The 19752-nt window shown below is 38.7% G+C and overlaps 1 protein-coding gene across 1 annotated transcript in view; it reads right to left on the reverse strand.

Annotated features, from left to right (window-relative positions):
• Nucleotides 1–17636, reverse strand: part of CFAP43 (cilia and flagella associated protein 43) — a 49257-nt gene extending 31621 nt beyond the window's left edge. The window contains exons 1-9 of the mRNA XM_054206746.1: nucleotides 17523–17636; nucleotides 14156–14409; nucleotides 13262–13358; nucleotides 11009–11176; nucleotides 9458–9608; nucleotides 4584–4734; nucleotides 2894–2956; nucleotides 1676–1755; nucleotides 811–942 (exon numbers count right to left, since the gene is read on the reverse strand). Coding sequence (XP_054062721.1) covers nucleotides 811–942; nucleotides 1676–1755; nucleotides 2894–2956; nucleotides 4584–4734; nucleotides 9458–9608; nucleotides 11009–11176; nucleotides 13262–13358; nucleotides 14156–14409; nucleotides 17523–17635 — 1209 coding nt within the window. The 5' untranslated portion in view covers nucleotide 17636. The remainder of the gene's footprint in view (nucleotides 1–810; nucleotides 943–1675; nucleotides 1756–2893; nucleotides 2957–4583; nucleotides 4735–9457; nucleotides 9609–11008; nucleotides 11177–13261; nucleotides 13359–14155; nucleotides 14410–17522) is intronic.
• Between the last annotated feature and the right edge of the window lie 2116 nt (nucleotides 17637–19752).

Below are 19752 nucleotides of genomic sequence, written 5' to 3' on the forward strand. Positions count from 1 at the left end.
AAATATTCTAAAACAACATAAAACACAAATCATTAATCTTAAGCTTTAAGAGATGGCTTTATCTAAAGATCTCAAAACCTCTTAGAGACAATTAATAAGTAATACTGACAAAAATTTTAGAACTTCTCTACCCATGTTACAAAAGGAGAATGAAATCAGAAAGCGCGATCAAAATTACCATTGCACTGCTGTCCTGAACACAAAACTACCTGACTCATACACACACGCACACTACAGAAATGTTTCAAGAACCTTAAAAATGCCAATTGAAGTGATTAAAGGTCTGGAAAAACAGGTAGAGTTTGAGGATTTGGGACCCTTTTGTAAGATTTATGGACATCAAGCCAGTCAAAGAAGGATCTTGGACGTGGTTGCCAGACAAACTCACGTACATGTACAGAACAAATCTATTGCATAGCCACAGTAGGTATGATGTACCCAAGCTACGGTTTTCTTACTGTGCAGGCAAACATCAAGCCTGAAGCTAATGCTCAATAGCTCCCATGTGACCTGGACACCCTGAAGACATTGAACATTTACTCCACTGTAAACACACAAGTATTTCCACTGGGAAATCTCAGCACTAGGTACTTTATAATCCACTATCTGCAGGAGACAATTGCTCTGTGCTTCATTAAAAGTCTTTCCAATCTTTCATTTAAAAACACAAGATGAACTAAGTTCATCTTTGATATAATTTATTGACTTGTGTGATTACATTACAGACATTTCATACTAATAGTATCAGCATACACATATAGAATCACAGGAACATCCCACTACATAATGCTATTATCTCAACTGCTATACCTGGTCAGTGACAACCAGAAGTGTGGTGTAATCAGGAGAGAATATGAGGCTGGATATGGGTTGTAAGATATCAGCGCAGATTTTCATCTCGTACTGCAGACCGTTGATGTCATAAAAGAATAACATGCCTTCCTGTGCAGAAAAGTACAAATACACATCAGGCCTAGGTCATTTACCGTAGCCCACTCTGGCAAACTGAACTGCAAGAACTTCTGAAAATCTCGAAAGCAAGTGTGTTTAACCATATCCCATCACTAATGGTCTCATTTGCCTTTAGTATGTCTAAATCCAGAGGACTCTTAAACCTGGATAATTAATCTAATGAAAAACAGTCTTCTTTAATACAAGTCTTACTAACAAGTTTTACTTTTGCTTGATAACAAAAGGCTTTGTCATCAGTTAATACTTAAGAATTCTTATTGGGTTTTTTGAGACAGTATACGAATTTGTCCCACTCTCAAGCAGTAATGTACAATGGCATTGTCAGTTTGGATTATTGATTTAGATTTTGCACAGAACAATTTGGTGGTTCTCTTGGCCACTTTCTCTCCTCTCCTGTTTTTTGTCCATCCTCCTTTTCTGTTCCTGTAAAATACTCTTTTTCTTTTGTTAAAAAAAAAGGATTGTCCTCTTTTGTTGCTTCTTTGACCGCAAAAATGGCATCTCTTCCCACCCTGTTTCCTTCCATTTTCTTGTCTCAAGTCTTAACAAAGAAAAAATACACAATGCCAGGAAGGACCTTTATAGTTCTGCAGCCCTCCACTTTTTTCTAACTCCTGTCTTTGCAATGAAGTCTGCAAATATACTCCATTTGAATGTTCTTTGATTTTCACACAATAAGTCAAAGGCATAAAGGTTGCCTTACACTTCCAGCTGCGTACAGTCCCTTGTTACAAAACGCCATGGCAAAAATACCTCGGTTTTCCAGATCCTTTAATTTGCCACCTGAGAGCACAAAAATGACATAAAATATCAAATTTAATTTATTGCAACAATGTGTCTCAAGTTCAAATCTGAAATGACCTACTATTTGTGAGTAAAAAGGCTCCATGGGCTACATATTCTTTGGACTTCTTGCTGTGAAAATGAAGGAGAAGGTCGGTATACATAATTTGAAGTGACAGGACTACTGTTGTCTGATGAACTAGAAATTAATTTAAGAAATCATTTGATTTTGTAAAGGCTGCTAAATAGCCACATTAAAGTTTTTCAATAACAGAATCATAGTCATTGAGGTTGGAAGGGACCCTAGAAGTCCACTGATCCAACCTCCTCCTCAACACAGAGCCAACTTCAATCTCAGAAACAACTTCAATGTTATATCATGTGGTCTGGAGTCATATCTGGTCTGAATATCCCCAAGAATGGAAATTCCATAGCTTCTCTGGGCAACTTGTCCCACTGTCTGACTACGTTCACTGCAAAAGTATTTTTTTCCCTGATATATACCCAGAATTTTTGGGTATATGTTGATTGATGCAAACCGTGTCATTTGCCTGTTTGATTCCATCATCTCTGTAACCTTTAATTAGGAAGCTGAAGCAACAGTAAAATCTCTCATTTCCTTTTCTCCAGGCTGAACAAACATATTTCTCTTAGCCCATCTTTGTATGTTGTGTACTTATACTCTGCAATAATCTTTGTGGCCATGTGGTGAACTTCGTCCATTATGTGAATATTTTTTTCTGTACTGCAGAGTCCAAAACAAAGTGTTTGAAACAAAATCCTAAACAAACCCCTAAATCCTAACTCAACTAAATTACAAGTGATTGCAGTTCTAAAAAAAGCTACTAAAACTAAGCAGTAGAGAATCTACTCTAGCATTGCTTATTCCAACTCAAATTCAAATGAACAGAGATCGTTTCACTACCACTGTTTCTCCTGAGGCTATTCTTTTGGCTATCCATTAGCACAAAAGGTATTAATCATTTGTCATGTAAACATATAAAAGATTGCCATACACATGTTTTACAGAGGCCAGTGTGAGCTGAGTTTTTCTAACCAGTGGCTTCCACTATTACTACTCCTAGACATCATTGGTGCTGCATAAATATCTATTAACTTCATTTGAACATGGAAATACCTTTCTTTTTCTGTACTTCTCTACGAACATATGACACCACATCCGACATTTTACGCATGTGTTCTGCAGAAAAGAAAATAATTTATAATGTCAACCTTGTTTATATGAAAACACTGCAATAAAAGTCAGTTGTATTCCAGTCTACTGAACAAAAGGCCAGGTTCAGGATACTGAATCAAAAAATGTGCATTCTTCCCCAATACCCAAGTTCTGTCATTTATGCAACTGAGCAGGCACTATCTTTCTGTGATTCAGCTTACAGCTGTAAAAGGGAGATAGCGATATCTGGCATGGAGAGTGGTACAGATGCAGATTTAGCTATGTTCTAGTGCTAAGTTATGGTTTTGTTATTTCTAAACATGATTTTTTTTTTTATTTGATGTAATTAAGAAGGAAACTTCAGTCAGTCTGAAAAAAATGCTCACGTGAAACGTTGTGGCTGCTTATGATTCTGTTTGCAGCACCAGAACAGGAATTTAGCATGTGCTTGAAGTCGGACACGCACTTAAGCATTCTGCTAAATAGCTACAGATTGCAGTATGTTTTAAATTAAGCAGAAGTTTCAGTACAATACAAATACAGAAAATTTTGTTACACATTTTTAGGACAAGACTCAAAGAAGAATATACAGGCCAAGGAAAAGCCCAAATGGTAAATATTCTTGTTGCCTTCTAATGAACTGGCAAAAACATTTCTGGTCACACCTCAGCTTTTTATTTGTTGATGATTTCCAACTCTTGATTTGGTAAATTTAAAACTCTGATAAGTTCAAAAGCACAGAAATAATGCTGGTTTGTTGGGGTTTTTTTAAGAGCAGCCTTACATTTCTCTGTTAACTATCAAAACTGAACAGAGATACAGTACTTTGGAAAAGTCAAGGACACTTGCTGTAGCTTAAACAATAATGTATTACATGGCAAAAGAAGAAAACAAGATTATCACTGTCCGTTAACATTGATTCAGTGTTTATTAGAGAAACAGTTCTATGCTAGTCTACAACAGGATATCTATCATCCAGTTCTAGCACCAGCATATTTCAGTACTCCTCTTAGACCTGAGTGAACCAGTGAACTTCATGTTCACAATCTGTGCTTCGTACCTTCTGCAGTAAAACCTGGTAGTCTTTACAGCCTTGTTTTCATTAGAAAACAGTTTATGTAAGAGCTGACCTTAAGGAATTCTATTAAGCAACATAACATTAAATTCAGTTTTGTTGTTTGAGGACTTATCATGAGTCTTCAAAGATCTGTTCTAACATTATCTAACATACCAAATGAGGACAAATCAACATTTCATGCAAAATAAAATACAATTATTGGTACTTAACTAATAGGGAAAATATTGTGTATGTCTGGTCTATTAAGAGTTTAATATTAATCTAGTAGGGCTGGTGCATAAGGTCTGGGCTCCTGGAACTATTGTTCATTTTATCAGTTTTGATGTTTTTAAATTTCTCTTTTTTTGCCAAAGAGAAATGAAAGCCAAATATTGGGTGCTAAAGAAACCCACAGAGAAGTTCAAAAGACATTCTCAAATGTTTATCATGCTAATAAAAGAACTATGGCTCTACAATATAGCTTTACAATTTCTGTAAGGTACACCATAGGAGAACAGAAGAAAGCAAAAAAACGTTTCACCTATCCACTCTCCTCCCTACTTGAATAAAACACACAATGCAGCTATTTCTTACCAGGTAGAGGTTTTTGTTGAAGAGCAGAAACACTGCGCGTCTCAGCACTAATTGCTAAAACATATCCTTCTTTACAGCCCATGTAAATTTCTGAGGTTGTTGTCCAGCAGTGGGCAGTAGGATGCACTGAGGGCCTAATATAATTTCTAGGCTTCAGCATGAAAATAAACAAGTTTAATCAACAATTGACAAATATCTGTACAAGCAGTTACATAAATTTTTAAGTAAAAAAGACCATTACCTCATAGAGTTTCACCACTTGTATAACATCAGCTTTACTTTATTCAGTCATCCTTTCACTGAAGCTAGTAACTTAAGAAACAAGAACATTTTTGAAAAAAGTCTATGACTGGAGATAGTAGTGAAGAACTCACCTCTCTGCATAGAAGCCTGTTAAAATGATGAATTGTATTTTCACTGAAAAATTATATACTTTTAAATTTGAATTTATCTGGATCTATTCTGCAGCACTTTCATCTGCTACAGTTTTGTCCTCTAGCTTGGAATTCCTTCCAGTATCTTCCCTATAAAGATACTGACCTACCATAACCAGGTCATCTCCCAATTTTTTAATGATAACATTATGATAAAACTCAATACATTGAGCCTCTAGATTGTTTAATTCTTCTGTAACATCAGAACAGCACTGGAAGCCCAAATTGAAATGGTTACCCACTATGACTTCACCCTGACAAATGCTTTTCAAACTGCATTTCAGAATAGCCTTCACTTTGTAGACATAACCTGCACATGTGGTCTTGCACACTTGGCAGTACTAAAACACATTTTGTTTGAATAGTTTATCGTATCATATAATCCAAATTTCTCTGTAAAACAGCTCTGTCAACCTTTGGGTCATCTGCAAATTAGTTCTAGAAATATCCCTGCCGCAGACTTCCCATGTGCCTTGAATTTCATTTTACTAAAACAAATCTCATAAATCCGTCATCCGTAAAACAGGAAGAACAGAACTTCTCCAGCAAATATTATTAAAGACAGTGACCTGTTCAGATACAACGGCAATAGGAGTCATATAAATACCACGACAGAAAGAACCAGATCAAAGAGAATTCAGGGAGGGGGAGAAGGGAACAAAACACAAGAAAACCTTGGGAGAACCTTTAAAAGACAAGACTCAAAGAACCGCATGTGAGCAGAAGTGGTGAGGAGCAATAGACACTATGATGGATGAAAAAAAAAAAGTCTATAATTCTACAAAACGCCTGCTGTCTCACTAAAGGTTCTATAAAAAGAGGAAATACAGATGATTTTGTGATGAAAACATGGGACAGAGATTCATCAGTACATAGATTTCATTAGTAAAATACGCCAAGGGCTTGCTATCTGATTCTTGGTAAGTAACTTGCTCTCTATTTATGCTTACGAAGCGTTTTGAATTTCTCAGGAGAAAATGTTACAGAAATAAAGTATACTAATATTTAGTTTATAAAACAAATATGACTAACACTAATAAATCTATAACAAATGGGGCTTTCCATCACAGAGAAAAATACTTAATATAGGCATTTTCACTGATTTTAAGAGGCTTGAACATCACAAATATTTGTGAAGGTTGTAACTGAACCACTGTGAATCAGAAGATTCCTGTGTAAATACAACTTCTGTAATGTTCCTTTGTACCTGCTGTCATGACTATCTTTACACATAAACTCCGTAAAATATGCTAATCCTAGGATGAGATTATGTAAATCCCAAACCAGGTTACTTCTTAAACTGTGCATTGGTATGGTGGGGCATAATAATAATAATAGCAATGCTGTCTTTTTTTGAACTTCTCTCCCTTTTGAGGAGCACCTCTTCAGAGAAAATAATGCATGATGGATCCTTGTCATTAACAGTTTTATAAAAAGACAATGGAATAAAATTGGTGCTGGGGACGAAGTGGAGTCAAGTGGGCTTGTCATGGTAAAGCATATTAGAGAAAACTCAGGTCCCAACTGTAACAAATACTGAAATAAAACTAAATCAATACAATGCAAGAAAGAAAAGGATTGAAAGCTGTAGGATATTTCAATTCCTTTCACTCTGCTGCCCCGTTGTGGTTACACTTTGGTACATACCCAGCCTCAGTATCTCGTTCTAGAGCATGGAACCCTAACACATTTCAAAGCAGCTATCAAGTGCACAGGCAATGGGCTTACTTTTCTTACTTGCCTCTCACACATTCCTTAGGAGTGGGCTAGAGCCTCCAGGGACCATGGACTACAGGTTGAGGACAACTCCATTAAATAATAGCCTAAATAAATGGTTCTCCACTTCGGATGCTTACATCAACATGAAAAACATCGATCTCAACTGACTTGGATTTAGTGATAAAGAACAAAAATCCTTCTGTTGAATTCTGCGGAGATAGGGAGAGCTTCATCAGGCCATGATACTATTCCCACTGCATTCAACTGAATGTGCCTCATTAATCACCACAGGAGAAGCAGGTTGTCTCTTACTAATTAAAAACACATTCATGATAGTAAAGAGGAAAATAACTCCAAGGTTTTTACAAAGATCGAGGCACAGATTTTAGGCCAAAGTCAGCTAATTGCTCATGGACATTTGTAATGGTATAGAAATCAACAGTGATAGTAACCACTGATTGATCTATTGCAGCAGCCTGTCAATAATAAAGACAGTGAAGAATGGTAGTTATAGCACCTCTATTTTGGATGGCCTGGTCCTTTACAGCACCTGTAGTCTGAAGATACGTTGATATCTGAGGAACTCAGCAATTTCAGTCACTTCAATCTCTCAAAGTTGCTGCATTAAACACTTTCCAACATGAGGATCTTGATAAAGCAGTATTTCAAAGTATCTTCTCCATCAAGTATATTCTGATCAACTTGTGTAGGAATTTCTTTGGCATAACTATATGTTCCATGTTGGGGTGCTGGATGGGGGTGCTTAACGTGACAAGACATATGCGTGTGATTCCCTCCAGGTGAGCACGGTTACAAGATCTGGTATAGCTCAGGTTTTCTGCTAGGTTACATACGGCGCATACGTGCATAGGCACGCGGGGAGGGGAGAATTACTGCTATAAGGCACAATAAATGCAAGTCCTTCAAAAAATTACTCAGCTATCATAGTTTGGAGCCAGGTGAAAACATGCCAGAAATTGATTCAGTGCCTCCTGGTGCTAAACTGTGAGTGTAGCACCTCACAATTTAATACACAGGAAAAAACATACCACCACAATAACAAAAGGAACAGCAGCAGCTTGTATTTCTGCAAAAGCTTTCATTTCTAAATAACCTGATGTTCATTATCTTGTCAATATTCATAAGCAAAACACACCCATCTAGGGAATTTGGACAGTAAGTAACTATCAAAATATTCACCATGTAATTTGAAAGAAAAGAAAATCTTTGTCAAAGCCTAGTAGAACCATCTACTCTTACTCCATGAGTATTGCTGTGTATAAGGAGAACATAATCACCTTGAAGGTGCTAAAAAGAAATCTAGGTTTTTCTGAAGGCAGTTGGGAATTAAAAGACTCTATAGTGGTATCTGGTATGGTTGCAAGCACAAACTTTTCCATGTGGAAAAGTTCACGACATCGTTCTGCAAGTCCAAGCATAAGAAGCTATCAGTCCTGAATGGAATAGCATCCATTCAAGGACAGACAAATTCTATTAAGCTTCACAGACCTAATACGGGAGATTTTTTTTTCCTCAATACCTCTCATAATTCACTTTACAGCCTAAATAACAAAGTATGTTTTGCAGTTCATCATCTGCACGTAATATAAGAGGCAGTATGGCAGAAGAAAAAGGCAATGCCCCAATGAGCATACATTATCTTCATTTTCCATGTTCAAGGTCACTTGAAATATAAACAGTTCATGTGTAATCAGCATCAGTACAGGATGTTTGTTTGCAGTTACTGATTCTCCTGGAAACCAAGGGCACCAGCACTTACACAGTTAAAAAACTGCAAATCTGAATGCATGAAGAAGCCATGAAAAGAGGATGAGGTCAGGGAAGCACCGTTCCCTATTTTTATTTTTTATTCTGCCTTATAAGAAAAGCTTATAGCAGAAACCTGTGGTATACTCATTTGATAATACATAACTCACATTTGTCCATTGAAAAGACATAGTATAATGCCAGTATCATCTTATGCCTGGTAGTTTTGGTGTCTCACATACATCACGAGCCACCAAATAGAAACTGATGGTCTTAATCTTAGAACAGAATACCAGATTTGCAATTTAAATGTTTTCAAACTGGCAGATGCTTCTAATTGGTAGTCAGGTGAAAGTAAATTTCAAACAAAATGAGCACACTTTTGAAGCCTCTCAAAAGAGGCATCTCATGGGAGGCTATCAAGTAAATGATCAAATACATGCGAGACAGATGGACAGGTCCAAGACTGACAGTGGTATGGGAATGTATTTCAGAAGCAGGGGTTGCTGTCTGGAATAAAGTCTTCAATGTTTCTGTAGCATGAAACATTTTCAGAGTCAAAAAGAAAACAAATCTCAAGAGGAAGTAAGGATACCTGAAGGTTAGCATGGGAATAGGTTTTCAAGTTTTGAGCAGGTCATAATAGCTTGGGCACAGTTAAATGCTGAGATGCTTATACTGCTTCTGGGATACAGATTAGTACCTCCACTGCACAGACATGTTACTGTGCTAGAACCTGTGTCAGAAACCTCTACATTGTACTTCACTGTGCAGTAGCAGCATGTCTTGTAAGCATCCTCTAAAAATGGATTTCAAAAATATTGTTGAGACAATAGATCTATTTACTGGGTTGTACCTGTTTAACAGACACTAAAATTATCACTTTATTAACATCCATTTGCATAAAAAGCATAATGACTTGGAATAGTAAAAAGGAAAAAAATCAGTAACTACCATGAATGTTTCTGCTTCATCTCCTACCAGTCCAGCAATGGCTGAAACTGGCAAATCAGGGCCATAGTATGAATCTTCACTATGAGAAACTGGGAAAAACAATTCCTTATGAGGACTCACGGACCCTTGTCCATCATGGAGTTTCACAGGGCTATGAAAAAACAAGAGACATTGTCTGAGGAGAAGAAATATTACAAATAGTACATGGTGATACAAAACTGAGAAGCATGTTTTCAAAACTGTGAGACACCAATTCGGTTAACAGGCTTTACTTATACTTCTGCAAGAGTAGACAATCATTCTACATGGCACATACATTCCATTTCACTGAAAAGCAACAGTAATTCTACTACAAAAGAAGAATGTTGCTAACTGGCAGAAACAGACTGCCATGCTCTAACTCAGTGTCTTTTCCTGTTGCCTTGTATAAACAACTATTCTATGTTACTGTTTCCTTATTAACCAGGATTAATAAAGTCACACACCTAACTTGCATACGCTGTGAGGATTCATGCTTAATATTTCTTTGGAGAAAGTTTACCGATGATGAAAAATTATTGGTAGTATTTGCCTGTTGCACTCTGGTAATCAATGTATGAGTGGCTGCTACAATGCAGGGGCTGAGGATTCTAGAGTTTACAAACTATGTTGATTTATGACTTGGAAAAAATTTATGTAAAATAAACGATTCTCAGTGGAGGTTTATCCTCTATTAAATGGAATGAAAAGTGAGGAAAAATGAGTATATGTGTATTTTCATATACGTACTCTCTAATGACAAAAGGCAAAAACCCTTTCAGTATTCTTTTCATATTACAAATTAGGGCCTTGTCTATACTTTCAGTAGTGTAACTGTGTTAGTGGCAATATGTTGGTTATATTCATAGTTAACGAGATCAAACACACTTGGGAATTGTAGAGTACCTGCCACTGAAACACCGTAGGTGCTATATTTCAAGGACTCCAACTTGAATGATACGTACTACTTTTACACCAGCCTCAAGAAACATTTTAGCATAAATTCTAGGTTTGCTGTGCTCAGTGAATTGCATTGACAGAGCCATCCCCTCTGGACCTGCAAATTGGCCACACAAGCTGGAAATCACACAGAAAACTGACGCTGCTTTTGGTACAATTTGTGATTACAACAACATATTGTTTAACTATGCTTACTAGGAAACAACTTGATCCAAATTTGGTGGTTTCATAGCTACAAAAGCAATGCTCAACATAGCCACTTGCAGGAAAGCAGTCCAGGCACTACCTAAATTCAGTCATGCAGCTTTTGATAGAGGCTGCCAAAGCAGCTGATTCACATTAGCTCCATGATGTGCATAAGCTGAACATGTGAGTGCTAAGAAATGAAATCATAAATTCAATTCAGTTGATTGACTAGACAGATTCACACTGGTTGTGATTAATCAGTTACTGATTGCAATTGCTAGGTGAACTAAATTGGATTAATTCTTTCCAAACACATGTAGGTTGCTAATCTTAGTTATAACAATATAATTCTAGATTTTCTCTTAACCTGAATGGTGTTGCACTTACTTTTGCTTAAGGTGATGCTCATCATTATTCTTTTCGATATGCCAGAATGTAACAGAGCTCTCATTAACAAAACACAGTTGTTGCCAATTCATAGGGTTAAAACTTAAAGAGGTTGCTGCTACCCCTGGCTGAGACTCACTGCACAGGATGACATTTTCTTGCCAGTTCCTTCATTAAGGAGAGTAAAAGAAAATCAAATCCACTAAATAAGTCAAAAACTTTCAAGCCAAAGATCTGGATTTTATTATGACTGACATTCAAGCAAATACTTTGTCACTGACAAAAAATTTCTGCTGTCAAACAAGTTAGGTCTTGAGAATAAAAAGGAGGTGGTTAATTAGCCACACATAAAATTAGTACTGCTATAAAAAGATTGTATAATAAGTAAAATAATTCTGAAAACTGACATTTTAGAAACATTATCATGCACTTCCTTTTGTGGAAAGACCAACAGAATCAAGAGACATGAATTTTTTTCAACCATTCCATCAGTGACTACTTGAATGGGCCCAAACAGTTAACTCTTCAGCACCCCAGACCTCAGCCTTGCTTTTCCAATCTGTAAAATAATTATTATAATGCTTGCAGGCTTGCAGTTGGAAGGTATTATAATAGGAAATAAAACACAGTCAGCCTGTGATTATTTATGGATGACTTAGGTAATACAGTAATTGTGCTGTGAATGCAGACATACAAGCTATGGCTGCATTAACTAATGAGCACAAAACAGGAGAGAATTTGTGTGAGGCTGTTATGTACAGCTGACACAAGCCTGGGAATCTGCTTTCCACTGACTTTTCTTTTGTCCTGTGCAACCTATTTATGTTCTCACCACCTAATTTGCATATTTCTCTATTATCCACATTAATTCTTGACTGCATTTGCATTTTTAGGTGCTATCCAAGAACTGATTAACATAATTTGAAGAAAATGGTTAAAACTGTTTCTGAAGTTCTTGGACAATATATCTGCCTGCTAGCCTAAATAACATTTATAGCCTTAGTATTTGTCATTACTGCTGAGAGGGAAAACAACTAAAATGCATACACTGCTGTAAATGGATTTAGTATAATCCTGTTGTTCTGGCCTGTTATAAATTAACTCACAGAAACAGATCAGGACACAAGACAATGGTTAATATTGATAGCACATGCAAAAAATGAGAAGTAGTCACACAAACACAGTAACTCTCATTAAAATCACAGGTAGGTATAAGTTGCAATTCTGACTTTAAAACATATCAGTGTAGCTCTCTCTCTAAAGATGTCAACATGTTCTCCTCTCATACCTAACAGATAGTGCCAATGCTCTTTTATAGTAGATAATTTATTAAGATCTGAAACCATATGAAACTTCCTGAATTACTGTGTACAATCAGAGTTCACAGCAAACATTACTCCTCTTCTTCATAAGGGATAAAGAAGAGGCATCTGTAATAGTATCTACTATCACTACTAACATTCTGAAGTTATAGGAGTTTCTGCCTTTTCACTAATAATTGTACAAGAAAAGGTTATCATTAAATTGGGAGTATACAGAATATTCATTACATGTCCTTGCTTGCCTTCTTCCTACTCCACCCTCCCCCATTTGTTTTGAAGAAGTGCTTAGACTCCACAGCCAATGGAAGCTTGCTGGCAAGGGAGGCATAAGCAGGATTATATTTTTACATAACAATTAAAAAACTTAAATAATCTTTCTGTATCTGTACCATATTATATAATATTTCTTTTCATGACAACAAGCAGAAAATGACGATCTAACCCAGTGACCCATGGTAGTGCAATCACTGAGCACAACTGTAAGACAGAACTAAGATCAAGCACAAGTAATTAAGAGGACCGCTGAAGGGTCCAGGGGGACGAAAAAGTGGAAATCGACTTTAGAACACTTTTCCCCTTTTCAGCAGGCAACTTACTTTCACAAACACCATGGTACTCAACTTCCAAGGGTGAACAGATAATTAACTGATGCTGAAGACTTTAGAAGTACTCCAAAACACAAAATTTCAAAGAAAGTAGAAGATAGCTGTGGCAAATAACAGCCATTCTGACTAGTGGCTACTAATGCTAGAAAATAAACGGCAAGTTTGGTACAGAAAGTTTGCAGACCATGCTCAATCAGGAAAAAAAAGAGATGAAGGCAACCAGTATGTCTTCCACATTTGTTAACTTAATTTGTGCTAAAACAGCACACATACAAAATATGAATTAAATATAAATGGTATTAGAGATTTATTTTTTTTACTCTTACCATACTGAAAGAACAAATTCTGGGATTGAAGAGTAACTGGCTAGATATGGGCCTGTGAAACTAAACGCAAGTAAGGTGTAGTCCAGCTGAGCATTACCTGAAATGTAAAAATAAAGAACATGGTCTTTAGTTGCCCCAGACTTTACTGTATACTATCACAGATACTCTTCACATTTCCTTTATAACGTTTTCAAAGACATTCTTCAGGCCCCTGATTCTTTTGCTTCACTACAGATTATTGTTTTGATTTGATCATAAAAATGCTCCCTATGTATCACTGCTTGGAATTTTTGTCAAAAACTTTTGTCAATTTTTTTCAATAACAACTTGAATTCGTAAGGTATTTTTCCTTAAGTACCCTGAAATCCTTTGCAGTCATAATTTCATTCATATATATGAAATAAACAAGTTGTATGATCCTTATTTAAATGGCAAGGAAACTGAAACATAGATAGTGTAAGCAACTTAACTAAGGAGAGAAATGTTTTGATGTAGGCAAAAATATACGTTAGATCCCAAACTCCAAAGTTTAACTGCAAGAACCCTGATTCCTCTCACATCTCAGATTTCTCGATGTGGCTTTCAGCAGTCTGCTTGGGAGCCTACTGCAGTATGATTTTTTTGGTTATTCTCACTATATTTTCCTAAAATTAATTCCATTTCATTCCATTAGTTTTTCCTTTAAAACAGCTCCATTTTGTATCGTCATATTCCTCACTAGTTTGAGCCTAACTAAAAGTAGTGCAATGGAAAATTCCTTCCACTGCTTTTCACGCATCTTGTCATGAGGCAGTTTCCTGTCTTTCAAGTCTTATCAAAAAAATCCTTCAGAAACTGGATGATTTAAGTATTGTTTCAATAAAATGGTGATGGGGAGGGTTACCACATCACTACCTTTTAATTCTGTCAGTTTATTCAGCTCTGGAAAATTGTAGATATATATGATGGGATTCAGCTTCCGGTCCGAAAAGGCCAACACTTGACCGTTCCCATTCACTGCAAAGGCTCCCACCTGACCAGTCTGAGAGTGCAGAGCCGACGTCTTCTTTGTTTCAATGTCCAGGAAGAGGATGTAATTGCCACAAGGGTAGCAGACAGTTTGATTGTTGATAAAGCCAAAGTTCTTGTTTGAGAATCCCTGAACCCAACTTAAGAAAGAGCAACTGAACGTTAAAACACTAAAGACACATTTCTCAAAATACTGCGATAAAGTTGTAGCCTAAGTTACACTGAACCAATGCTTGGCATTTCTTAGACTTATCCTCATACCAATGTTACAAAACCACAGTAACTTCAAAATCTAGTATTACGAATCACCGGTTCAGTGTTTCCAAAAACATATGGTCAAAAGGACTGCTATCAGAACATGGAGAGATGCTTATATTTCTTTCAGTTTTCACTAAAAATAAAGTTAGCCAGTTCACAGGCTCTGGTTTTGTACTTTTATAACATAGTAATAGAGTATACCTTTATTCTGAAAGAATTACACAGGTACAATCCATACTTGGGACCCAACTGCATTTGCTTAACCTTTTTACATTTTCATAGTTCATCTCATCCCCATAAAATAAAAAACACAACGGCATGGCTTGAGTTTATATGAACCTAACAAGCAGGACTGTTCTGCTTTAAAGATACCAGTGCTTGAACATGGTAAAACTTTGGAATGTAAACAGGATGTGTTACACAAGGACTGAAATAAATTACTGAAGAGGAGTCAGCTTAGGAATTTACAACGTATCAACAAATTCATAACTGCCTGCAGATGTTTTTACCTTTCAGAAAGTGTGTGGATAAACATCAGGGTCCTCTTATCAAGGGGATTTGCATTTACCACTAAGATGTCTGACTGAGCCACAGCTTAGCCTGCTAGTACCACGGCAGAAAAGTTTCAGCAGTGCCGTTAGCACCTTCTCTTCTAATTTCTATTCAGAAACTTTCCATCTCTTGTTTCAAGTAAGAGCATTTGACTGGAAGAGATCTTTGCCCTCTGCGATTGCAAGCAGCGTTTTTATGCTCCTTTCATGAACATAAGTCAGTCTTAAGATCAGCTCAGCTGCTGATCCTCTATACTCTTACTAGAAGGTTGCACTACAGCCTCAGCACTCTCATAGTTTGAAACATTTTTAAATGACTAGTCTTAAGATATTTATGTCCAGCAATAACTTCTTGTTATCTTTTCTGAGTAGTTTCTGCTCTTGGCCTCTTTTGCTACACACCCGAGGAGTAAGCGTAGCCAGAGGGGAGCAAGAGCATGCTGAACATGTGCTTGTGCAGATGAACTGAACACCACAACAGAGAGGAGACATTTCAGCTGATGAATATTTTTCTGAACCTTTTACAGAAGAACTAGATGTATGATGTGCCACAGCACATAAGCTGACCTTTATGAACAGAACAAGCTCTATGCTCTTCTCCAACACTAGATCTGAATCAGTGGAAATGAAGTATTTTTAACTTCCGTTCGCAGAGGTAAAATGAAGTCTAGAAATATGTATGCAGGGATAAATTAATTGGGATGACAGCACAATTTATCATCCTTATACACCCAGTAAAGGCTTAAGGGGACAAGGATTCAGGCTGTTACCTGATGTCAGCCTGACTGGTGCAGTACACACCGAGTCAGGTAATTAGCCATGGCTCACACACGTGTTTTCCATGCTGTGCCTGTCTCCAGTTCTGTTACAAACATTTTGTCAGAAGTATTTCAGTCATAAACTTAGCCAGCTGATGAAATGTAGATGGGGTAAAGTAATTAGAGTTGCTTGGAAATTTCCTTATGGAGCATTTTGCCACTGAAAAATGCTAGTTCATATAAAATAGATCACATGAAACCATGAGTTTTGTCAAAGTTTTGTGTTTTCTGAAGTTTTCTGAAGACACAGAACACAGCATTCCAGTTTTCCTCTGCAAAATAATTTTTGTCACTTCCCTCTAAAACTAATACTATACCTGCTAATATTAATTTATAAAAAAGGCAAACTTGAAACTTTTCTATTTTATGGAAATGGGCTTTGCTTCACATCCAGTAGAGCTTACATTATTTTTTTTTTAATTTTGCATAATATTTTCATTTCTTAATGGTGTTTTCACAAAGCAAAAAACCTTGGTCACAGCTCTTCCAAATAATACCAGTTTGCACAAGGGACCTTCTCAGAATAGTAATGACATACTTCAGATGGTATCTTTTTTACTCTGTGAGTAGTATCAGAATGCTATCAGGCTGAAGCCTGTTTCTCCTATTAATAGAAGAAATAATTTTCTTTACACTAAAAAGTGCTGCACTTATTACAGATATATGTTCCACAAGCATCGATGAAACAGCTGAAATACTTGCAATGGACAAGGAAGTTTAACATCTGTCCCATTACATAGAAAAAATGTCTAAACATCCTAAATTGCTGTGAAAGTCTCGACCAAGGTGGGGCAGGAACAGCTTAATTCATCTAGAGCTCCTACTTGTTCAGAGCCAAAAAGCAAGTTCTTGGTTTGCCAAGAGCCCTAGAAGAGAAGTGTCTTTCTATATATAGTGTGTGTAATGTTTGTGGGAAAAAGAAATCTGAAAGTCTCTGACATGTAGCTTAAGATGCTGAGAGAGAGAGGCAGGAGTGAGAACTTAGAATACCAGGAAAAGTAAGAGCCACATCAGGAGATGATGACAGCAGGGTTTAGGTAAAGAACAGCCAGGGAAATTCTAGCAGTTGAAGTAGTCTGGGTAAAACAGAAGAGAGATGTGGCCATGAACAGAACTAAACTGTATGGGTTCACAAGGCCAGGTACTGAGAAAAAAAAAGCATGCCCCAAGAATTCATGAGGATTGCATGCTGCCAGAACCGCTCCAGAGGAAAATACCACAACTCGTGCCACACTTCCTATCAACTCAGCAAGCTCCAGCTTAAAACTAGTCAGGGTTGCATATTCCTTATTTCAGAGCCTCCCTGTGCTAAGGGCAGAGTACCTAAGTTTCACCCAAATTCACCAAAGGCTCAGTCACTGCTATACGCTGCAGCGCAAGTACTTCTTTCCCAGTCTCCCCACTCCCAACTACCTGCTCCCCTAACACAGACACACAGCATAGCAGCCTCTCTTCCTTTCTCTGTTAAACCTGTCCTATTCTGATGGCTGCACAGAGCTGGCCCGGGGTGCCAGAAGCTGTGCCCCGGGGGCACAGGGCAGGATACCGGGCACAACCCGCCGGGGCCAAGGGGCTCAGGGGCGTGTGGTGGCCCGAAGGGCGCAGGCTGTCCCGGCCGGCCCCCACCTCACTTCCAGCGCAGCCTCCTCGGCCGAGGAGCAGCGGTGGCCCCCCAGGGCCTCGGCGCGTAGCTCCTCAGAGGCCGGGCCCACACTCCGGGCCTCACCCGCCACCTCCATCCACCACAGACCCGTTTACAGCCGTCTCTTAGGAACAAGAACAACATCTGCTATTAGCTGAAGTAACTCCTCCCGCCGGGCTTAAAACAGACAGCTGATTGGCCTGCGCCCGTGCGCCAACCAACCAATGAGCACCGGTGGGTATTTAAGAGGACGGAGCGCAAAGAGGCGAGAGCTCTGTGCGGTGTGCTCAGTAGTGCAGGTGTTGGTATGTGGGTAGTGCTACCTGTGAGGCGCTGATAGCTGTCGCCTTTAACCTGGGCAATTGTTGCCTCTATGTCTCGAAAGCTGGCAGCTTTGTCAGGTATAGAAGCTTTATCAGCCTTGGGGGAGCCACCGTAGGTTCCTTCCCTTGGCCACCCCACTGGTCCTTCCTGGCACTTGGCCTGTTGCTTAGTGAGACAGCTGTACCTGGTCTCCTGTTGCTTCTTGTCTTTTTCCTTCCAGAAAGTGTTGCACCTGGGGTAGTATTTTTTTCAGGATGTGTAAGATGGCACTTGCGAAGCACCAAAGAGAGTTGGCCACTGGAAAGAAGAGAAAGTACAACTATGATCTCTATATATGTACTTAGTGTGGTAACACAGAAAGAATTTCCAAGCATTTTAAAAGCAGAATTAATAATATCTTCTTTTCCATTTCCTAAGGGGAGAAATGTTATTTACAGTGTCTTGCTCGTGTTAGTTTGTTACTAGCTGTCTGTACAGTGATGGTGTGTGGTTTTGTGATATTCCTCTGCACCCACAGCACCATGGAGCAACGCTGGAGGGTGGCACTCCTGTCCAGAGGCAGCAGGACAAGCCTGTACCTTCTCGTCTCCCTGGGCGCTCTGTGTGCGATGCAAAACCAAGACAGGATGAGGAAATGGGTTTATTTTTCCATGGTGCCTTTGAGGGGGTATCGTAGCAGCCAGATTTTGTGATGCTGCTCTGAGCTCCTGCGTGCCTGTCTCTGGGCTGTGAGTTGGCAGACTGCCTGTGTTCTTCTTAATTGCTAAAACAAATTTCAAATTAATTTTCTCTTTTTTCATGACCAAGAATGCTGCTGAGTATTTCCTAAAGGAAGCACTCAGAGGAATGAGAAATATGTCCTCTAACACAGTTTTTTTAATGGTAGGAGAAATTTTGTTGGCAAAGGATATCTTATGTCACTTCTGTTTGCCTAGGGCATGGCAGGCTTGTGCAATGCATTACCACTCCCTTTCACTGCTAAGCTGCTTATTAATCGCATAATCAAACAGCAATGACTTAACAAAAAATCATGTTGTTGTTCTATCCAAATGGATAGTGGTGTCAGGTTCATGGTCACTTTACTAGTGGCCAACTCAGTGTTTGCCTGCAGAAGGGATCACCACAGAAAATACTGGTCTTTGTGACATGATGCCTGAAGCCCAACTCCAGTGACAAAACCAAACCAAAAGTTACCAGCAGGCAAAAATTCCCCGCTGTGCAAGCAGAGATCCACTGATGAGACCAGGGAAGCTCCAGTGTTCCTCTGTTAACCCTGGGGATTTGACAGAGACATGCCCATCACCAGGAGGGCCAGGACCATCCCTCCCTTCAGCTATGGCTGCCCCAGCCCTCTGGTGCCTACAAAATTGCTGTTTCCTAATAAGGTACAGCTATGACCTGAAGGCCGGGTGGAAGTGTGTGGAACCCCAAGAAAGGAAACACTTTATTTCTGGGACCATAGATCAACTTGGATGCTGAAATGCGTTATGAGGAAAGCTCCTCCATTTCCATTATTATACACCATGAAAAGCTGGTACAAGGAAGGCCCTGGTGCCCTCACCTCGACTGAAGAGGAAGCAAAAGGGACAGAGAGGACTTCAGTCTGTTCTTCGGTTCTCCCTTTTGCTCTGTGCACATCCTGGTGCTCCCACAGGTCTGTTATCCGTTGCCTCCTCTTGGGTTTTCATCATGAAGCAGAACAGCTGCAGGAGAGAGAAACCCTCCTTGTTCTCCTCAAGATGGGACTGGACGAGATTTTGAAGGGCAGACATTGCTGCTGTAGCGGGAAAGGCCTGGCCCAGGTAGCCCTGTCTGTGGAGGAGGTGGATGCAGGCCTGGTGCTTCATCAGCTGCTGGAGGCACCGCTTCAAAAAACCCAAGCATATGGGG

The sequence above is a fragment of the Rissa tridactyla genome, chromosome 6 (assembly GCF_028500815.1).
Source record: "Rissa tridactyla isolate bRisTri1 chromosome 6, bRisTri1.patW.cur.20221130, whole genome shotgun sequence".
NCBI classification, from domain to species: domain Eukaryota; kingdom Metazoa; phylum Chordata; class Aves; order Charadriiformes; family Laridae; genus Rissa; species Rissa tridactyla.